Source organism: Gekko japonicus, unplaced genomic scaffold, assembly GCF_001447785.1.
Source record: "Gekko japonicus isolate JY-2015 unplaced genomic scaffold, Gekko_japonicus_V1.1 scaffold1609, whole genome shotgun sequence".
NCBI lineage: Eukaryota > Metazoa > Chordata > Lepidosauria > Squamata > Gekkonidae > Gekko > Gekko japonicus.
In genome coordinates, this window is record NW_015166469.1 from 276,870 (window position 1) to 300,724 (window position 23,855).

Genomic DNA, 23,855 nt, shown 5'->3' on the forward strand with positions numbered 1-23,855 from the left:
TGATAGAAGTGCACCTGTTGCCTTAGATGCACTTTTTTCAAGAGATAACTTTAGGATAAAATCCTTTATTCCTATATTAGATGCACTTGAAGCCAATTTAAAAAGAAGTACTGTGTACAGTGATGTTGCACAATTGTTTTCCATTCTTGCTAATCTGACAACATCTAAGCAAGAAATTCAGCAAGGTATTGAACTGTTGATGGAAGCATACCCAGAAGATATTGACCTGAAACTTATTGATGAACTTTTGTACTTTCACCTGTACATGAGACAAAGCCATAGGCTTACAGAAGAGCCTAAGATACAGACCTTTATCAAATTATATACAAGGGAAAAATTCAGATGGCCTTTCCTAATGTGGAAGCAATCTTGAGGCTATTTCTTAGCTTTATGGTTACTAACTGCTCGGGAGAGAGGAGTTTTTCAAGACTCAAAAGAATTTAAAAATAAATTAAGGGCCACGATGTCTCAAGAGGTTGTCCGCACTGAGCATTCTGTACATTGAAAGTGACAAACTTAGACAAACAAATTTTGATGAAGTTTTGGATGATTTTGCTATGAGGAAGGCTAGAAAAAAACATTTTTAGTCTTACTATATTTGATGGTAATAATTTACTTCTTAATATGTATTTTTAAACTGACTGTTTAATGACAACATAAAGTAGATTCTAAAAGTGCCACACTGTCAGATAATCATGATCATATTATTTACACTTCCCAGGCAATATAATTCGTAAACTCAAGGTTTTTTGGGGGGGTTTAAGAATAACATTAAAACTTCATTTTCCTAAAAATTAATGCTTATTCCACAAAAGGTTTACAAAGTTCAATCACTATGGTATTTAACAGTATCTTATGTCCTTTAGAGGAGAAATTGTGAATAGCAGAATTTTAAATACCCATCATCATCCTTGGCTTCACTCAACTTTGTTTATAACACTCTTCCATTTTCTTCTTGTCGTGAGGGTGGGGGAATGGGAGGGGCCTCACAAGTGGAGTAGCCTAGGGCCTCTCTTAATCGAAATCCGGCCCTGAAGTCAAGGTGCTGTTCATTCACAGGCACTGGTTCTGTTGCCTTCTTTCTGAAGAAGGTCTCTACCTCTGATAACAGCTGGGGATTGGGTATGGGTGGATGCACTACTGACAGGAAGAATCTTGGAGAGTTTAGAAATTTGGTGGTATATCACTGAGATAATGTTGTGGACCCAATAGTCTGTAGTCATATCCTCCCAGGTGAGATGGGTTTTCCCAATTCAGGTGGAGGAGGGGAAGTCAACAAGTGGTTGTCAAAAGGCCTGCTTAGGGGCTTGCATTGGCCTCACTGAGGGGGCCCTGGCCTTGCCTTTCTGGGAGTTATGTCTCCTCCTATTCAGAAGTGCAGGATGAGAGTAGGAAAGGTTTGAGGTGGAATGATGCTGGAAAATCTGATAACACCTCCCTCAGTTGTAAGGATGGCATGGCCTGTAACAAGGCCTACTTCTTTGGAAAAGTTGCTGAGTAGGAATGATATCCAGCATCTTGGCAATTAATTTATTTTTTTCTAATTCTTTCAAGGGCCTCATTTGTTTTAAAGCCTAAAGAGTTCTGTGCCACTGAAAGGAAGTTCCTCCACTTTTTCACATGTCCCATTTGGAAGGGCCATGGAGCATAGCCATGAGTACCATCTGAGGCAGGGGTGTCAAACTCATTTGTTATGCGGGTCGGATCTGACATAAATGAGACCTTGTTGGGCCGGGCCATGTGTGTCATAAAATGTAATGCCAGGTAGCAGAGATATAAACTTTATAAAGGACACAAACTTTAAAAAAAATGAAAATAAAAACATGCTTAAAACAGCGCTCTTGCAATATTTTGTTTATTTAACAGTGTCTGATAACTGACACCTGTTGCTCTGAATTATTACATCAAAATGTCTGTACTGTTGCAATCTTGAGTATGCTGTTCAGGTGTGTATCTGTAAGCTGCAAACCTACGATGCCGCAGCAGCAGAACTGAAAGAAGAAGCAGAAGACAGCCAGTTCTACTGCGGGCCTGATAGAAGCCCTCCGAGGACCTAATCTGCCCCCCGGGGCACATGTTTGACACCCCTGATCTGAGGGAATCGGCAGCAGCCAGGTTACAAGCAAAACAGTGTGCTTCGTGTTTAGCAGATGAAATCTGCTGCCTTGAAAGTTTAGTAGCCTTGATCTTATGTATTTATTTTACAAAATGTACACCCCACTTTTCTGATCTCATAAGGCCCACCAAAGCAATTGACAAATTCAAACATATATAATAAAATCACATCTTTAAAACCATTAAAACCAACAAAAATACCTACAAGAACATAAAAACAATTAAAACTTAGCATCTTTATTATTTTTCTCAAGTATCAGATATAAATAAGGACAATTTTTTCCCCCAGAGGAAAAGCTGATAGTGGGCTGTAATGGTCTGGTAATTTAAAATCTTGAAAACCAATGCAGAAGATGCAGAGACCCTCCTGCCCACACCATCTAATGCTGCCTTGATTTCAAGAGAATGTGCCATGCACAACAGCTGCTCTGTGTAAAGGCTAAAGTCCTCACTTGGACAGACTGATGTAGGATCTGCCACAGCATCTTCCAGAGATCGTTCCAAAAGACAATCTGGTTCAGAGTCAACCTAGAGAGGTTGATCATAGATGTGGTTAGTGTCAAGGAAAGCAGATTGATGAACTTCTGCAGAGTGTACCAAGTTTGGATCCCTTCCCAAAGAGGCAGATGGGGGTGGATGCTCAGATTACAATCTGGGCCATAAGGATTTGTACCAAAGATAGATAATACAAATGGGGCCCAAGGATCATAATCAGCATAGGACTCTTGAACCTGGTATTGGCTGATACAGTAATAGGGAGAGACCTTTGGCAAATGTGATACCAACTTATGTCCATAGTGCTGGTGAGGGCAGCCCTGGGCTTGAACTGGTGCATGGGGGATATAAAGGATACTCTGGCAGCCCTGGAACCAAAGACAGATTTGGAATTGGAGCGACTCCCTTGGAATCAATTAGCTACTCTTCTGACATCAGAAAAACAGAGTGGTCATCACAAGATGAGTGATGGGATGGAGAAGGTTTCTTGGGGATAGAGGTGAGGGTTCTCACACCTGGGAGCTCAGGATGGAGAAGGTTTCTTGGGGATAGATGGGACCTCACAGACTATCTCTAAGGGTGCAGAGGTGAGGGTTCTCACACCTGGGAGCTCTGATGGTCAGTAGACGTATGCTTAGAAGGCACATCAGCAGATTTTTTTGTATTGTACTTGTGCTTTGATTTCTTGGGGGAAAAGTTCCAAGGAACAATGACCAGAAATAGGTAGAGTATTTGGCAGGGCCAAAGACCAAGATAGGCCTAATATCAGAATCGACCTTGGACTTGAGGGAACCAAGGTGTGGAGGTCTGCTCCTACAGGAGTGGTATATCCCTCAGAAGCCAAGCAGGAGAGGGCTTTTTCCCATCACACAGCCTTTAAATGGGAAGCCCTAACATGCCTAGCCTTAGGCATGAAAAGCTCGCTAATGGGGCACTAGGAAACATGCTGTTCCTCTCCAAGGCAGATTATGCAGAGGGAATGGCTGTCCATCTGCAGAATTTTCACCCACAACCCATGCATTTCTTGAACAGAGCATTTGAGGACATTATGCCTCAAAAACAAAGAGAAAAAGGCAAGGCAACTGAATAGCTGGGAAACTGTGGATGCAGCTTTCAGGCACTTTGAAAAGGTGGCAGAAGAAGTTTGGAGAGGAACACCATTTGGCCTCCCCAAAAAAGACAAATGCACTGAAGGAAATCGGTAAACACACCTAGGAAAACCACAACCTCTCTCTGTGGCATCAGAGAAAGAACTGAGCGATGGGCACTCCTCTCTCCCTCTGCTGAAAAGTGTAGGAAGCAATCTGTGGGGGACAGGGGAGGAGTGCCTCATGACTTCTAGAGCTTTCTACATCTCCCTTGGCAGGCCTGCATATGCACACTACACACGTGGGACTGCGCAGGCATCTCATGAATTAGATGTTATGCTTGCCAGAGAGCTGCTGCTGAAAATGAACTGTCAGGCTGAGTTCTAATCTCGTTCCCAATAATTTTTAGAGCATTGTCATGGGGTGATTTCCCACAAGCGCTGCTCCGCGCTCACTCTTCTCTTTGGCCCGATGGTACGTGTCAATTTCACACAAGCTGCTGCGCAACCGCATTTTGCCCTGCAGTTTCGTGCTATTTCCCCCGCGTCTACTCAATCCTGTTTTTTGAGGATTGAGTAGACGCGGGGAAAATCGCACGAAGCTGCGGGGCAAAATGCGGCCCGCAGCAACTTGTGTGAAATTGACACATACCATCCGGGCAAAAGGGCGGAGTGAGCGCGGAGCAGTGCTTGTGGGAAATCACCCATGGTTCTTGTACCAATGATTATTTTTCTGCACTGGATCATGAATGTGCAGCTACCAGGGATTGGATCTGGATGCTCAGACCATGTATGTCTGGTCCCATCTTGTTACTTCACGCAAAATGAACTCATATGAACACATGACGCTACCTTGGTCTATCTAGATTGGTATCATCTGTTCTTCAAATGGAGATGGCAGATTCTTTAATAGTGGATGCCAGGGATTAAACCTGGGACCTTCTGTATGTACACTGAACTGTGTACCTCTCCACAAACACATGAAGCTGCCTTGTTCCATGTCAGAACATCAGCCTTGGTTCTGACTACTCTGTGTGTTCCATCTAGCTCAATATTCTGCAGCTCTCCAAGGTCTCAAACAGAGAAAGGTCTTTCCTGACACCTGCTTTGTCAGATTGCTTAACTGAAGATGCCAGGAAATGGAAACTGGAATTGTCTGCATGTAGTGCACACAATCAACCACTGAGTCAGGGCCACCCCCACCGCCCTTACATGAAAGGACTCAGCATAAACCTGCTTTGGTCTGAAAAAAAGTCAGTGACACATTTGTTCATACTGGATATCAGGAATAATTTTTAACCACCATTTAGAGCACCAAATCTAAAGTGCAAGCATCAATATGACTTATGCTCTCACACACTTATACATTCTTCTGTCAGGATCCTCAGAGCAGCCATAGCCTCACTCATTTACAAGTCGCTGGCACGCTTTTTTAAAAAGACACTGTAACTTTTAATATTGGCTCTGTGATGTGAGGCATTAATACTTCAGCAATTAATCATTATGATAAAAGTAATTTATTAGTCAGTCCATCATGAAAAATTAAAATGATCTTGTCAAATCGCAACTAATATTTTGAATTTTAGATTTCTGCCATTTCCCAGCTGACTGGCAATATAAAACATGAAACAGATTAGCTGATGATTGCACTATTTCAGTTTGACTGGGTAAGACTAAATGATAGGATTGAAGTCCCCACCACTGAAATCCCCCCAAGAGCACAAGCATTAGGATAGGAAAAAAAATCCCACTCACTGGGTGGTCTGTTTGCTGCCAAGTTTTTGAAGTGGCTGCCTTTTATCACTTCTGCTGCTAGTCTTCCAGTTGTGGCATTATAAAGCAGTCCAATGAGGATTTCTGGAGCTGAGCCATGTGCCAGAGACTGACAAGAGGAGGTGCTTTCACTGCAGGACATTTCTGACATGCTCATTTGGGAGTCACAGCCCTGGAAGCAAAAGCAAAGCATTTGCCAGCATTTTAACGAACCAAGATACCCAACGATCCATTTATAACATTTATTCCGTTATATTTTTTTAAAATATCTAAACTTAATCTGAACAACTCACAGCAACTTATTTTCAAATAAAAACGGGGTTGTTGTTTTTTGAAAAGAACAATGCATGCAAAGCTGAAATCAGAATACTGAAAATTCAATCAAGACCCCACCACACTTCCTATGCCAAAATAATTGATATCACTAATTAAATTAGTGGCCCATGCTCTGATTGCATCCAAGTTAGTTAATTATGATGTGTTATATATGGGGCTGCCTTTGAAAATGATCTGGAAACTTCAGCTGGCCCAAAATACGGCAGCAGGCTACTGTCAGGAGTGGGATAAAAGGCTTGTATCACCCTGAAATATCTGCACCATGCTTAAAATCTGCACTGGCTGCCCAACTGTTTCCAGCATCTTGAAAGCCAGTTTGTGTCCAGAGTACTTGGAGGACCACCTCATTTCATATTATCTACCAGCTACTATCCTCCTCTTAAACCCTGCTGTCGCTGTGCTCACCTTCAGCGGTATAGAGGAAGTGAACAAGAGATAGGGCTTCTTCAGTGCTGGCATCTCACCTGTAGAATATTGCTTAGCACCTACATTACTCTCTTGTAGGTACTAGATCAAAATATTTCTGTTTATCAAGGCTTTTCATTAAGGGACTGATACTTATCACCATTTTTATAGTTGCCCTTAACTTGAAAACTACTAAATTCATCTTCAGCTGTTTTGTAACTTATGTTTTTAATTTGTGGTCGGGTTGCTAGTACTGGATTTTAATTAACAATTTTTAATGTTATATGTTCTTATTATGCTTTATTTTGTAAGCCACGTTGGGCAAGTTTCCTGGATAGGAGATATATGATTGTCAAAAAATAATAAAGTATTGTTGAAATCTATTCACCCTTGTTCTTTGTGTGAAGCTATATATTATATACATAATTTTTTTAAAAAAAAACCAATGGGAAATTTAAAGCACAATCAGGTATGCTGAAAGATCAACATGAGAATACATTAACTAAACAGGACAAAATAAAGTTGTGAAGCTATATATTATATACATAGAAATTTTCTTTAAAAACCAACGGGAAATTTAAAGAACAATCAGGTATGCTGAGAATACATCAACTAAACAGGACAAAATAAAGAAAACATGTGAACAATCAACTGAAGAACTATCCGAGAAAAGAATCTTTTGGAGAAGAACTTGCAATTTTAGAAAGTGAAGTCAAAGCATACATGGGATATCAGTAGAGTTATTTCAAGTCAAAGAAAGAGAGTCCATCAAAATCCTAACAAATATGGAAAACAAAACAATGTCTCACAAACTGGAAACACTCAATCTACATTCCAATTCCAAAAAAAGGAGACATCAAAGACTGCAGCAATGTCGGACTGTCACATTAATTTCTCACACAAGTAAAGTGATGTTCAAAATCTTACAACAAAGACTGCTACCATATCTTGAACGAGAAAATGAAAGGTACAATAAATTCCTGACTTGTCTTGCTGACAACTTCATTTCCCAAAAAGTGGAGACGGAAACAAAGGGATCTACTATCTTGGACTTCATTCTTACCAACAGGGAAGATCTGGTTGACGAGGTGAAAATAGTGGGTTGAAATTAAATCAGATGAGTTTTTGGCTAAACGTTAGGAAGAACTTCCTGACAGAGTGGTTCCTCAGTGGAACAGGCTTCCTCAGGAGGTGGTGGACTCTCCTTCTTTGGAGGTTTTCAAACAGAGGCTAGATGGCCACCTGACAGCAATGCTAATTGTGTGAACTTAGGCAGATCATGAGAGGGAGGGCAGGAAGGGTTGCCTCGGTGCTTAGTTCTTGTGGCCCTTTTTTACATGCCCAGGGAAATGCTGATTGCCACTTTGGGGTCAGGGAACAATTTTTCTCCAGGGCAGTTTGGCCAGGGATCCTGGAGGTTTGTCATTTTCTGGGTGTGGAACAGTGGTCACTGTGGGTGTGGAGGGGGAAGTATTTGTAAATTTTCTGCATTGTACAGGGGGTGGACTAGATGACCCTGGAGGTCCCTTCCAACTCTATGATTCTATGATTCTAAATGCCAGATGTTTAAGCTGGATTCAGAAAAAGAAGAGGCACTGGAGAACATACTGCAAATTTATGTTGGTTACTGTAGTATATGAAAGAATTTCAAAGGAAAATCATATTACAACAAAGCTTTGGACTGTGTAAATCATTAAAAGCTATGGTTGATTTTAAAAGAAATATGTCTGCCACAGCATCTGATTGTTTTGATGCTCAACCTGTATTCCAAACAAGAGGCTACTGTTAGGACAGACTATGGAGAAACAGAATAGTTTCCACTTGGAATATATCAGACAAGGATGCATTTTATCTCCCTGTCTCTGTAATCTATATGCAGAACATATCACAAGGAAAGCTGGATTAGATTTAGATGAAGGTGGAGTGAAAAATGGTGGAAGGAACATTAGCAATAAGAGCTATGTAGACAACACCACATTACTGGCAGAAAATAGTGAAGACAGGATGCTGGACTAGATGGACCATTTGTCTAATCCAACAGGGCCCTTCTTACGTTTTTACGTTCTTTAAGAATTACACAACTTTAGCACTGATGATGAAGAAATGGAAACTGTTAAAGATTTTCTATTCCTTGGCTTCATCATCAACCAAAAGGGAGACTGCACACAAGAAATCAGAAGGAGGTTGAGACTGGGAAGGGGAGCCATAAAGGAGCTAGAAAAAATCCTTAAGTGTAAGGATGTCTTGGGGGCCACAAAGACCAAGATAATTCATGCTATAGTCTTCCTTATTATTATGTACAGGTGTGAAAGTTGGACAGTGAAGAAAGCTGGCAGGAAGAAAGCTGATTCATTTGAAATGTCGTGTTGGAGGAGAGTTTTCCGGATATCATGGACTGCCAAAAAGACAAATAAGTGGGTTGTAGATCAAATCAAGCCTGAACTCTCCCTAGAAGCTAAAATAACTAAATTGAGGCTATTGTACTTGTTAAGTCGCGGACTTAACAAAGAGTCGGAGAGTGATTCAGCAAGAATGTGGCTTTTATTCTTCAACTCGAACTCACTTCCAACACGGATCAACATCAGTCAGCCAGGACTCGGCTTAACATTGCAGCTGTCCTGCTTTTAAACATTCCCCGCTAATATAGCCACGCCCACTGTACATATAACAACCAATAGGGTTAAAGTTATAATGACCAATCACGCGCGTTCCCGCTCGGGGAGCTTGCTGTGAAGTGATTGGATGACACATCCTGGGCTAGTTCTCCAATTGGTTACATTTGGATCCTAGCCCAGGGCGAAGCTTTACATGGTGTTCATATGAAGTGATTCATCATACACATGCATTCAATGATAGCTATTGAATACACTACAGTCCTTTGGTCACATTATCAGAAGAGTCACTGGGAAACACAATAGAGCTAGGAAAAGTTGAAGGCAGCAGGAAAAGATGAAGACCTAACGTGAGACAGATTGATTCAATCAAGGAAATCATGGCAAGACCTGAGCAAGGCTATTAATGATAGGATGTTTTGGAGGTCATTAATTCATAGGGTCATCATAAATTGGGAATGACTTGATGACACTTAACACACACACACATTAAAAATTGCAGGATGCAGGAGAAATGAATAGCACAAAGACGCAAGAGTGTAAACTGGACTTCTAGAACTGGGCCTGTATAAGAGACTGAGTCTACTTGAACTGCATTGGAACCAGACTACTAATAGTACTTAAAATAAAAAGACTTTAATCTGACTTCTGGAGGCAAGCCAGTAACTGCATGGGTAATTTATGGCTAGGATATGATAGTAGAAAATGTTTCAGGTCCACAAAGAGGGAAGCTTCCTCTGTCTCACGGGCTTGCTGTAGATTGGGAGCACTGCTTCAGTATTTGCAAAGACAGGCAAAAGGCTCAAGTCTGGCCTGTATAAAATAATACTACCAGTAGGCAAAGTACAGATGTCAGAGTAAAATAAGTTTCCAAATCAAATTAACTTCCATGTTCACAGAACTGAAATTGATATGATTTTGTGGGGAGAGTAGAGGAGCATGTCTCCCACAAGGCAATTATCCATTTTTTATTAAAAGATACTTTACATACAAAGTTTATACTTGAGCTGAACATAAAATAAAGATCCTACTCAGCAACGCAGCTCAGTTAAATCCTTTCCATTTCTCAGAGCCATCGATTTAATCAGCTGATAAGTCTCTTTAGTTTTTTGTATGTTTAAAAAAATTGTAATGGAGGGCAAAAAACATTGTCATACTAATCCGAAGTGCCACATGAAGACATGGTGCCAATGGCTACCCAGAAAACATGTGAAGGGGAAGATGGAACTGAATATGGCTTGTCTCCTCTGCCCACCTGTTTCCTCCCTTTGCCTGTGGCACTAGAGAGGTAAGCAGGTAGGCAGGAGGGGGAAGAGTGTATATACGAGAGCAGGTAATCAGGGTGGATGGAAAACTGACCAAGTGAGCAGGTGTGGGTAGGGGAGAAGTGAAGATAGAGTGGGGAGAAGAAGACTTGGTAGAATGGAGGGAATAAAAGTGGGGGCCAGCACCAGAGGAGGTGGAAGCAGGAACTGGGGAGAGGACATGGGATTCCTCCTTCCCTGCAAATCCTTGCAGGTTCCCTTCTTGTATGTTTCTATATCTAACTGTATTCCTCACTTAGTTAATTTATAGTGTTGCCTTAGCCAGTCATATAATGCTGCTGTGACCTTGCTGTTAAACAAATGAGCATATGAAGCTGCTGTATGTCAAGGCAGACCATGGACCAAGAACTGCCTACTCTGACTAGGAACTGTGCTGAAAGAGAAAAAATCATTCTTAATTCTGCAAAACGAGATTCTTGGGGATTAAACCCAGACCTTCTGAATGCAAAAGTGTGCGTTCTACCTTGAGCTACAGATCTTCTCCCATATACAACTTGCATATATGTAACATATAACTCCTAAATAACATTTTCTCTTAACTTTGAAAAACGTTTTGAGTCCAGTGGCACCTTTAAGACCAACAAAGTTTTATTAAAGGTATAAGCTTTCGTGTGAACACACACTTCATCAGATACAGAATTTCCTCAACCTAACTTGGAAATAACAGTTTTAATGGGAAAAGGGTAGTTCTAAAAAGAGGACATAGCTATCTTGATTTAGGATTCTCATTCATATTTTTCAGCTTATAGAATGACCAATGTTCCCTCTAAGCTGAGTTAGTGTGAGCTAGCTCACACTAACTCAGCTTAGAGGGAACACTGAGAATGACATATGTGAAGTCAACATAATCAGCTGGATCCAAAGCACTCCGAGAGAATACAACTTTTCCTCCGTCCCTTTCCACTGCAGTCTACTATGTCCCTTGAAACACTGTCCCCAGGGCTCAAGGGGCCCCAGTAAGCATACATGTTGTAGAGGTCTACAGCAAGAAAGGAGAATTGGTGAAATTCCTCTGCCCATAGTAGAAAAGCCCTTCTCCAGCCCCATCCAGAACCGTATACTGATAGCATCAAACTCCACATTTCTAGATCATCTTCCCTAATGGGTTCATGTAGACCAGGAGTTCCCACTGTGGTGCCATGGGCACCATGGTGCCCACTGATACCTTTCCTGGCACCTGCCAAGTGTCTTTAGAAAGTAATTGGAGTCAGGTGGGGCTTTTGCCCAGTAGGGCTTCTGACTGGCCACTGGAGATCTGATTGGCTGTGCAGATATATATATTTTTTAATTGCCTTGGCAGCAGCTGCAACAAGGGCACAAGGATCTTCACTAATTGTCTGAAGGTAAGTTGTGCGTATGTAAGAAAATATTTTAAAAGAGCATGTAGATTTTAAAAGGCATCCTGTTAAACAGAGCTTCTGCCTGAAATATCAGAGAGTTATTATTGGAGTTATGTGTAACCTCCCTTCCTGACATTTTTGGTTGGCTCCACCTACTGTAGCAGCCACTTTTTGTTGCACCCAGCACCCTGATGCAGAATTCTGAAGGTGTCTACAAGTTCAAAAAGGTTGGGGATCCCTGATGTAGACACTGAGCAAATAATCTAGAACCCTGCAAGATCCTGTAAAACTAACTTGGGCCACTGTGGACAGTGGGAAAAGTGGGGTATTAATATCTTAGTACATAAGTAAGACTACTAGCCATTAGATACAACAGTAGTCTCCCATCACCACATTCTGAGAAATAGCCAGAGGTCATTTCGGGGGGGAACGCGGGGGAACGCAGTTCCCCCGGGTGAGGTGCAGGGGGGCGGGGCACATGATGAAGCCCTGCCCCCTGCTTCCGGCCGCCCCACTTCCAGCCCTCATTCAGCCAGGAGGAGACAGGAGAAGAGGGAGGGTAAGTTGCTTCCTCCCCGCCTCTCCCCACCTCTGCCTGGGGCCAGGGTGGGCCTTGGCAGGGATTCCTTGCACTCCCGCTGGCCTTGCAGGTCCACCACCAAGCCCCTGATGTCAGGGGGTGTGGCATATGCTAATGAGTTATGCTAATGAGTTCCCCTAGCTCTTTTTCTACGAAATGACCCCTGGAAATAGCAATCAGGAAGGATGCCATACCTCCCAATCTAATCCTAGTGAGTCAGTCTAGAAAGATACCATGTTTTATGGTATCAAAAGCTGCATGAAGTGTAGGAGAACCAGCAAGGATGCAGCATCCCTGTCAGTTGACCAGGACAACAGTTTTGGTCCCATACCTATGCTGAGCAAAAGGGGTCTTGATAATCATTATCCAGAGTGCCTGGAGCTGATATGGCATCACTTGTTTGAGCAAACTGACTCAAAATAGGCAGATAAGAGATTGATTGTTTAATTCTCCAATAGATCCCCCCCCCAACTATAGCTTTACAATGGCTACTTTTTTCCAACTCTAGCTTTACAATGGCTACTTTCAAAGCTACAGGCAGGTGTCCTTCCATTAAAGAAGTACTTAAAATTTGCCCCATTCACTGGGCCAGTCATCCTCTGGTGCCTTTTACTAGCCAGAATGGGCAAGGGTTGAGTATACAAATTCTTAATGAGGGTAGGTTAGGCCGCTCCTGATATTGATAAACATTAGTGTAACTGTAGTACACTGTCAGGGCTGAGCTCAGAGAACTTTCAGCCTTCTGACCTGTGTTCAGTAAAACTGATTAAAATGTGACGGAACACCACAAAGTAAGATAAAGAAAGAACTTTAATATAAAACTAAGCATTGATGGATAACTCAAAGAACTGTTTACTATCATACAATATGTGAAGTTGTACCCTCCAATTTCTCCAGAGTGCTCCATGCAAAGAAACAGATTTCCACACATCACAACCCTTCCAGTCTATGCATGAATCTCCATATCTAGCCATTGAATGTGTGACTGTGACATGCACACAGCACTAAATAGATGATGAATGGGGTTCACCTGTTTCGGTGATTTGTTGTAAGTACCTATCTCCTTCCTCCCTAGTTGACAGATTTGGTATCAGCACAGAAAGGAGCTATCCTTGGGTCCCCATTCTTCAGAGTCTTGAAACAATGCTGAAGCAGAATATCAAGTTCTGAAATTCAGTGTTCAAAGTTTTTCTCAGAAAGTAGCATGATTGAATTTGTATATCCTGCACCCATTAGCCCCTCAAAAAAAAACCCAGAATGAACTTATTGCAAACTAGGAACATGGTGTGATAAACCTGACTGCTGGAAATATTTGTCAAAATTGCAAATAAAGGTTTATTACTTCTACTAAGCATGGTGCAACCGAAGTGCAACCTTTTGTTATCAGGAGCTAGTTACCCCTGTCATGATCCCCTCTGATCAGTCCAGTGACTCAAGCTCAGAATCTTCAGGGGAGGAGCCCGAGGAGCCAAGGCCAGAGGCTGAGGAGGAGGGCTTGGCACCATGAGGTGCCTGCTGACAATGGTCCAGCAGCACCAGAGGCTACCCTGCCTCAGCCTACAAGGGAGACCTCACCACCAGCCCCTGAAATAGTCACCAGGCCTCTGCTGGACAGGATGCAAACCTGGGTCCATAGTAGGGTTGTTAACCTCCAGATGGGGGCTGAAGATCACCCAGAATTACAACTGATCCCCAGACTATATAAATAGCTTGTTTTTATTTATTTATTTTAAACATTTATTCTAATCGAAGAAAACGGCTGCTTTGGAAGGTGTTGTGTATGGCAGTATACCCTACCAAGGTCCCTCTCCCCTCCCTAGACTCCACTCTCTGAGGCTCCACCCACAGATCTCCAGGTATTTCTGAACCTGGAGTTGACAACCCTAGCCACATAGGCCCCCAGAACCCGTTCCCGCTCTGTAAGAATGGAGGTGGCAGAAGGCCTGGGCTGAGATGGCACAAAGAAGGCAAAGCCCCAGGCAAGTTGCATGGAACCCCTCTATGGATATAGAGTAGTGCTCTGACAATAGTTCTTCCTCCAGCACCTGCCAACAGTGCAGCTGAGACCAATTACTTCCCAGCCTACTTACGCTGAGGTCTGAGAGGACTGCCTTGCTGGACCAGTGCCTTGTGTTTCCAGTGCCAAGCCCAGTTTTCCTGCAAAGGCAACCTGACTGCAGGGAGCAGGACAATCCCAATCTCACCAAAATACAAACCTGGCAAGTAATACACTGAAATTTACCCGGAATGGGACATGGAAAAGGTGATACTCTGCTAGTCTCTTTGTATCAGTCTCAAAATTCTTTTCACCAGATCTGTAATTTTTAAAATTGTTATTCATATTTTAGCTACAATACAACTTCAGCCAAAGAAGACAGATCTGAATTGAGCTATACTGGCCCCGGTCACACGGGCCGGATATCGTGGGGGGGAGGCGTAGCTGTTTGCCCCGCAGCGAAATAACACATGACTGCGCGATCAGGCATCCCCTCGCGGTCCTGTCGAGGTCCCGTGGTTAGGGGGGAGGTGCCGATCACACGACGCGCCAAAGAAGCGGCGCGGCAAACAGGGTTGTGATTTTTTTTTAACTTGAAGTATGTGCATGCCCCATTGGGTGCTTGTGCGTATCTCTGGAGACTTCGGGGGGGGGAACCTTTTCGCAACGGGGCATGGGCGGGTGCTGGCCCACCATTGCCCCACGGTTTCCGGAAACTAGTACCTCCGAGGTACTAGTTTTTTGCTGCGCATCTTTGGCGGGAAGCCTCGGTTGAGCCACGGGAGCTCTACACTTTCCAGATGTGGCGGTGAGATCGCACCCGGAAAATCCGCCTATCTTCCATCTCTCTAGCGTGGCTAATGCTCCGTGTGACCGGGGCCACTCTTGTCCTATTCTGTGAAATGGGAGCAGTACTTGCAATATATGGGATTCAAATAGTACAACGAGAACATTAAAAAGAACCATTGTCTCCATAGTTATTAAGTTTTTATTAAAGTGCTTAATTGGTTTGTTTGGGAAATTATTTAAACACAACTTTTCAAAAGCTTTTTAGTATTTTTTTGGGGCGGGGGTGTGTGTTCAGTCTCAAGAGGGTAACCTGGTGGATATTCTATTAAAAATAACTTTTCCTGTCATGGGCAAAAAACACTGATTAAAGTAAAATCAAATACAAATATAATTTCTTTGTTGAGTATAATCAAGAGACTAAAACTCTAGAAAAAAAACATACACAACCTTAATTTATTGCCATAGAGCACTTAAAGTTACATCAAATTTCCTTTCTGAAATCATAAGTGATATTGGAAATATACACATAGGCAAATTATCCTAAGAACACAAGTATCACAATAGTCACAAATCAGCTTTGTTCCCAAACTTAAGCTATTTTGAATAATGCATTCTCAAAATGAAATGACAAAACAGAATTTATATGTTCTAGCAAATCAGTGTTCCAACTTCCTCAACAGACATTCAGCAAGGTAAGAATGGGACCCTAGTGCCGTTTTTCTCATTTTATGCACCGTGTGCGGTGCTTTTATAAGTCTTCTAATAAAAATTACACAGTACATTTTAGTTTAAAAAAATTGACAAGATATATTCTTTAATTTGTCTGGAATGTGCTATGATAAAGCATAAAAAATACTGCCTAGATACCCTTTTTATCATCTGCATTAGCAACTGACAATGGCACAAGTAAGGTAACTTTTGCTTACAGCCATAGCTTCCTGCTACAGGCTGTAAAAAACAGTTATGGCTCAAGGAAAACTTTTCATATTATTTGCTGGAAAAGATCCAGAGATAAGGTTTCAATCCAATATGGAATTAAAGATACTTACAGCCATAAAACCCAGCAATTTTATGGGTTCACTGTGAAATTGTGGCCTTTGAGTATTTTGGAAAACTAGTCATTCAGTGGTGGCCAGCTCATAGTTTCTTCCAAGGTTTACAGCAAAACTCGAGAATAGATGTATAAAATAGTTGCCTGTACCGAACCATACTTCCTGAAGACATAAGGGCACTTAAGTTGTCAGAAGAGGGGGAGTGGCAATTTCCTCTGATTTCCCATTCCTACTGCTGAGCCCCACTTATTAAAATATTTATACCTTGTCTTTCCCTTGTGGCTTAAGGCAGTTTACAATTCCAAATTAAAAGAATACATAATACAGTAAAACCCCATTACTCTCCTCCCAGCCTGCAGGTCAAATTCCATTAAAAGCCCTGGCAAATCAAATGGTGTTTCAAGACTTCTTCCTAAGAAGCAGACTTCTAAGGACATTCCCCCCATTACCTGATTTTGGAGCCCATTCCACTGGGTGGGAGATACTACTGAAAAGGACTGGGAAATGCCACTGCCAAGTGGACAAATTTTAGCAGGAGAACAACCAGAAGGTGATAGGTAGAGGACTATAACTAGTGCACAAGACATATGGGTAGAGAAAGTCCTTCAGATATGTGAGTCTTAGGCCATGAACGGCTTTAAAGGTGCTGCAGATATGGCTTCTGAGAATCCACTGACTCCCCCAGGAACAAAACTTTGGTCGGCTCAGTGATCTACAGCAGGAGTAGGGCATCAACAAATTCTGCCACTGCTGTTCCAGAAGCTTAACTATTAGGAACTGTGTGCTGTTTTAAAGAAATTAAGGAAACCTTATCCAGCTTCTTGCTTTCCCAGCAAAACACATGCTGTTTTCTTCCCTTTCTGCAAAGCGCATAGAGAAAGTACATGGTTCGGTGTAGCCTCACTATTGATAGGGTGAGGTCAGCATGGAGATTTGTGTATGGATGAATGAAATGTTGCTAATATGTTTTAAGGATCAAACCTGAAGCATGAGCTGACTTGCCCTAAACAAGTCCTCCGTAACACAGTAGAAGACTTCATGATTTTCATGCCCAAAGGCCTGGGTTCATTCCCTGGCATTTCCAGTTTTAAAAGTTTCAGATCTTTGCCCTCACATTACTTTCTCAGTAGCGCGATTTCTTTCTATCGCTATGAGGGTAAGAGAATATAATGTCAAAGCCCCGGTAGATTGAACTTTTATATTTACATAATTTTGATATGCATTTTAAAATGTGATCCATGCTGTATTTTATCTATGCCAATAAAGGTTGACTGACTGACTGAGTTAGCAGAGCTTAGAAAAACTTCTAGTTACTAAGCACCTGTCCATCAGAACAGGCAATATTGGGCTAGATGGTTCTGTCATAATGCAAGGGATGTTCAGGTGGTTAGAGCTAACAATCATACCCCCTATACTTTAAAAGCAAGTTTAAGTAAAATGTTTGTATTGTCTGTACATGACCTATATGGTCAGGTATCAAACGATATGGCCACAACTCAAAAGGCTCACCCTTTGACTGGAAAGGACTATGAACTGAAGACTGTGAGAAACTTCCTTATTGATTAATCATTTCGGCCAACCACTGGCTGAACAGACAAGAAAAACTTTTCAGAGCTGCTTGTAGAAATAGCAGAAAACCAACATCACAAAAAGCCTGTCTGGTATTCAGATGTAAATCCCCCTTAGCTGTTATACAGACTGGTGTCTATCTATAGGGCAAAATCTTTTGCACTGGAAAACAGAGTGAAAAACCATTTTATACAAGAATAACTATGACAGCTGTTCCTTGGTGCCACTCAGCAATTAGAATTCTTAAGTCTGAGCTATTAGATTAAAGTAACCAATTGGTTTGCTTTCTGGCTAGTGCTCTGAGATAAACTGGAAACTAGGTGGCTGTGGGTGATAGCAGCTCTACAAGCTCCCACTTTTGAAAGAGGAGGGAAAGCAATTCCACCCCACTTCCTTGAAGCAAAGTTCCTGCTCCCTTTCCCAGAAAACTGAGAAGGCTCTGTTTTCACAGAGTTTGGGCGGGGGGGTCCCTGGACTGTTTGAGAAACACTGAAGAAACAGTAAAGAGGAAAAGTCTAACTGGAGCTTAAGAAATCAATACTGGTTCCTCTCTTTAAAAATATCCTGTGTACTTACCCCCATTAACCTCCTTGCAACTACAGCTTTTCAGATCTTGACTTTGTTGACAGTTGTTCAAAGCGACTTGTTCAGACAAGCCACTTACATTATCCCAGGGAGCTCACACATTCCAGTGAAATAACACTCAGCCTATATTACTCAGAAATTGTTTACATGACTGGCTATGACATGAACTGCAGAAGATAAAATGATGTGCACACTCTGGAATAAGGGCTTGTTATCCCAGACTTTCATGAAAAGTAATTCCTGCAGTGGTAATGGTGCTCCTTGACCAAAAACCATAAACACACTAACCAGGGATCTTCAGTTTCGTTCTTTCTCAGCCTACGGTCCTGTAAACTGACCCTTATTCTTGAGAGAGATGAGATTTCTCAGTTATTCAGACACAAAGCTCCTTGCTCCAAAAGAGGAGTGTAGCTCTCATTCATCAGACATGCAATTTAAAAGATTTAGCAAACGTTTTTCATCAGAAACCTTTTTGTATATAATTACATTAATAGTCAGTGAACACAAACTGGAGCATCTCACTGCAAGTCATTTGGATGGGCAGCTTGAAGATTCTTACTTTAACAGCAGCTGGCTTAATAAAATGCCTATTTTATTAGGCATTGCCTATAGTACCGTGTGTTATCATTTAAGAAAAAGTATTGTTTCTGTCAGAACAAAGTGTGAGTCCAGTGTCACCTTTAAGACCAACTAAGTTTTATTCAAGGTATTTGTTGGTCTTGAAGGTGCCCCACGGGACTCAAACTTTGTTCTGCTGCTTCAGAACAACACGGCTACCCCACCTGAATCTATTGTTACCATCATTTGCAAGTTGCCTAGAATTTATATGAAATAAGTGAAATACAATATTTAAACCAATAAAATGATTCTTTGTTGTATCTATCACCTTTCAAGATTAAACAGTGATAAGCATTTCCTGCCAGGAGGCCGTTGTCAGACTTTGCCAAGCTAATGTAGACTCGTGGAGAAGAGGATGGACTGTGAACCAAGCCATAATTATCAAGGTGGCCTTTCTCTCAGCCTCAGTTCTCAACTGCAATATGAGTGTAATAATAATGACATACTTTACAGGATTGTTGTAAAGATTATTACGGTAACATACACAAAGCAGTTTGCACTTTAAATTACTAGAGGAAGCACTAGTGCTGTAATTCTATGCACTTTCCTAGCAGTATGTTGCATTGAATACTACAGTATGCTTCTTCCTTCAATATCTCAGTCTGTCTGGTACAAACAATGGTAGAAGACATCTTCTGCCACTGAGAAGACACCAGCCTACTCAGTTCCGTATATCACAGCACTATAGTTCAGATCTCAGCTACCAAAATGTAAAGACAAATCACAGCTCTCCTAAAGGACCTCTGGAGCAACTCATTGACTCATCTACTCTTTTTCTTCTTTGGGAATTAAGTATTCATTCTCTTTAGTGACTGACGCTAAGACTTCCTTCCAACATGGCAGCATACCAGCCCCAACAGCTGGATGTTGAGTATCATACAGTTGAGGGATGCAGTCAAGTACCATGCTTGCTTTTCTCCTGAATATTCTAGACCATTTGTCCTACTCCATCACTGATTCAAGAAGTCCACACATGTATGCCAAAGGGGCTATATGATTTTTTTACACCATCAGATCATCAATTCAAGTTCTGTTCCTGGGACTCAGACCAGTGCCCCCTCTAAGCTGAGTTAGCGTGAGCTGGCTCACAGTTTTTTTGCCTCCAGCTTACATATTTTTGTCTCCGCTCAGGAAGGAGGGCTCCAGAGCCAACTAATTTATGCAGCAGCCAAATCGCTCGCTCACAACTTTAATGCCAGTAGCTCACAGATTTGAATTTTTGCTCACAGGACTCCAGTGCATTGACTCAGACCCCCTAAAAGAATGGTGGCCTGACATCTATACTCACTCTTCAGCTTGCATAGATCTTCTTGTACTTTTCTTGAAACCAAACTGAGGTCCCGGTCACACGGGCTGTAAAATGTGGGGAAAAGAGTGGCGGTTTGGCCCAGAGCAAAATAACGCGCGGCCGCCCGATCACAGGTCCCGTTGAGGTCCCGTGGGTAGGGGTGAGGTGACGATCACACCATGATCCTGCAGTGTGGCAAAGAAGCGGTGCGATCTCACCAATGGCATGCGCGATTCTGCGGAGCAACGGAACTTTAGCTTTCCTCTTCGTGCACATGCACCGTGGAGACTTGGGGGGGACCCTGTTTGCGACGGGACATGGGCGGGCGCCGTATGCCACGGACTACCACCAGAAATGCGATCAGACGCCAGCCCTTGCCCCGCGGTTTCTGGAAACTAGTACCTCGGAGGTACTAGTTTTTAACTCCGCATCTTCGGCAGGAAGCCTCGTGTTTGCCATGGGAGCTCTACGCTTCCCAGATGTTGCAGTGTGATCGCGCCCGGAAAATCCGCCTATCATCCATCTCAGTAGTGTGGCTAATGCTCCGTGTGACCGCAGCCAGAAGAGATTTCTGGAGCAGGCAAGGGATTGGGTTCATGAGCTGCTGCCCCCGCTTCATTGGATTCCATAAGTATGCCACAAACTAGAAACTGACATCGCAAATTGTATGGTGATTGAACTAAAGTAGAAATACCTAGCCTGGAAACCTCCAGCATTTCATATATCTGAGAGTTGCTCCACTCACCTCTCTGCAACCCCAGATCCATTTTCCCATGATCAGGAGCAATTTCTTCGTAACGCATGTAGTTCCTCTACCACACTGCCCAGAGAATTTGTCTTTCTTGAATTGTTCCTGTAAGCTGTACACAGCATTCATTCCTGCATGGAAACCACCCAGAGGCATTGCTATGGCACTAGGTTGTTGTGTTTCTGTATTTATGAAATTGCGGGGTGGGATCCTACATCATGACCAGTGCAAGAATATTAAGAGTAGTCTGTGCACTTTTGTTCCCAGCATTTCTCTACATACATCAAGTTTATATCTCTGAAGTCTCAGGATATTGAATCGCTGTGGCACAGACTACTGGTATCTTTTTTTGGGGGGGGAGTTATTTGGAGTTTTATTTTATTCTGTATATTTTAAATTGTTACTTGGAAACCACACTGAGCCACAAGGAAAGGCAGTATGCCATTCAGAAGAAATGCCAAATAATCTCTCCTTAAACTTTAGCTGTTTAGCCTTTTGTCTGCCAGCCCTTGAGTCTCAAATAATCCAGAGTGGTTTCCATCACAATGCCTGTCTTTCTGCTGCAGTGCTTAATTACTTGGCAAAAGGTATGGCAAAAAAAAATATCCAGTTTATCTCCAAATCAAAACTTTCTCTTGAAACTTACTTGATCATTGCAGGAGATAAGGAAGATCATTATGTTACTTCAAATATATGTTTCAGAGAGCATTTATTTATTTTTATGTAATTCATTTATACCCCACCCTTTTCCCCAATGGGGACACAAAGCAGCTTACATCATTCTTCTCTCCTCCATTTTGTCCTCACAACAAACCTGTGAGGTAGGTTAGGAGGCGAGTGTGTGAGGTCACCCAACAAGCTTCCATGGCACAAGTGGGGATTCACACCTGGGACTCCCAGACCCTAGTCAAACAATTTTAACATCTGCAGTAGAACAGATAGATTCGACTCCAGTAGCCCCTGGAAATCAACAAGAGTTTCAGGGTATCTGTTTTATTTTCTAGTGAGATTTGAGAATGCTCTAATGAGGGTCACTTCTAAAATTTAGCCTTCTGTGAATTCAACAAAAATTAAGTCTGCTTTCTGATTATGCCAGAGCACAGGCTGGTCTTAAAGCCCCCATGGAAGGCATGTTCACCTACTCAAGTTCTGACAGACAAAATCACGGATAATGTTCTCAGCAATGCCACTTGTATAGTGATTGGGAGGAAACAGTGGGAAGCTGCTTACTTCACAGCTAAGGGCAGTCACAGAGTTACTCTAGAGCCAGGACAGAAGGGCCAACTCCCAGACTAGAACTCTTGCCATTTCTAGAGATGCTGTGTCAGATTCTTTACTATATTATTGGATTGAACAGAGACCATGAAAAAACAGGAAATCTACTTTAACAATTAAAGCCAACATTCTGATTGTAAAACCAGAGGGAACACATTGACATTATTTGGACACTTCAGGCCAATATAATTTTTTCAGATCAGGAACTACAGCAGTGGTTGTATGAGGACCACTTTTTAATATAAAAAAAAATCATGAAAATCCCACATTATAGCAGTTGTACTATTAGCATCTATTAAGAAAATTTTGTTGTTCAGTCGCACAGTCGAGTCCGACTCCTCACGACCCCATGGATCAGATCCCGCCAGGCCCTCCTGTCTTCCGCCGTCCTCTGAAGTTTGCTCAACTTCATGTTCATTGCATCTATGACACTGTCTAACCATCTCATCCTTTGCCATCCCCGTCTTCCGTGACCGTCAATCTTTCCCAGCATCAGGGTCTTCTCCAGTGAGTGCTCCCTTCTCATTTGGTGGCCAAAGTATTTGAGCTTCAGTTTCATTATCTGGCCTTCCAGGGAACAGTCAGGGTGGATTTCTTTGAGGATTGACTGATTTGTTCTTCTTGCAGTCCAAGGGACTCTCAAGAGTCTTCTCCAGCACCATAGTTCAAAAGAATCTATTCTTCGGCGCTCGGCCTTCCTTATAGTCCAACTCTCGCAGCCATACATGACTACTGAAAGACTATTGAAAGAGGTAGTCAATCTTTAAAGGTACAATTGTGGTCTTAGGGTACTGTCTCAGTGATGATCTGGTTCTTATAGATCCACATGGGTCAATGCAGGGGTAATTCATGAGGACAACCAGATGGATTTCACCTAGAGAACTGGTGTTGAGTAGTGATGGGCATGAACTGGGAAAATGTGGTATGGTTCATGGTATGCCAGCTTCATGAACCATGAAACATCACAAATAAACCAGTTTCATTTGTGAGGTTTGTGACATGGTAGAACACCCCTCAGCATGATAGAGACACCAAACTCACAAGGGATATCCGGCTAACCCTCCTCTACCTACATGCCAAGGTTGGTGAGGATTGAATTTATGGGGTTCGAGTTATGGCTCCCCCAAAGAAGGTGTCCCCAGGAAAGCATTTTCTGGGGAAATGACAAGCACAGGTTCATGAGGGTCAGGATTGTATAGAATGGATCCTGTGCAAATTAAAGATGCCAAACATGCAAGAGATCTCCAGATGACTCTCCTCTACTTGCCCTCCAAGTTTGATGAGGATTGGATTTATGGGGTCCAAGTTACAGCCCCCCAAAGAAGGTGCTCCTATGGAGGGAAAAACAGCAAAAAAGCAAGGACAACAGAAGCCATGCAGAACAGAATCGAAGTCCCAGAGAATCTCTGCAGTAGAAACTGAAGGTTGGAGGCATTTTTGCAAGCCCAGCAGAACCAGTGCAATGTGCCCAGCAGAACTAGTGCCACTGTGGCACTGTGAACCCAACAGGACTAAGGTCAAGTCAGGGAAGTGTTTTTTGGGGGGACATGTCAGACACAGGTTCAAAAGTATATAGAATGGACCCCCTGCAAGTTACACACACCAAATGCACAGGGAACCTCACCCTGCCACCTGCTCTTTTACAATCTCTTCAAGTTGGGGGTGGATTACATTTCTGGCGTCCCAGTTACAGACTCCCCCAAAAAGTCTCTCCAATGCTCTTTCCAGAAAAGACAGCTGCAGTTACAGGAGTCTATGGAACAGCTCAGAAATAAGACAGCAAACTCACAGGGAAAGTTCACCTGGGCAGACCCCCCCATCAGACAGTGGAACCAAGGCAAGCATCCCCCCTATGCTTGCAACCCCC

At 42.5% G+C, this 23,855-nt stretch overlaps 1 protein-coding gene across 1 annotated transcript in view; it reads right to left on the bottom strand.

Moving 5' to 3' along the window:
• SYT14 (synaptotagmin 14) overlaps positions 1 to 23,855 on the bottom strand; it is a 103,943-nt gene that overhangs the window by 11,238 nt on the left and 68,850 nt on the right. Inside the window, exon 5 of the mRNA XM_015412105.1 lies at positions 5,453 to 5,642. Coding sequence (XP_015267591.1) covers positions 5,453 to 5,642 — 190 coding nt within the window. The remainder of the gene's footprint in view (positions 1 to 5,452; positions 5,643 to 23,855) is intronic.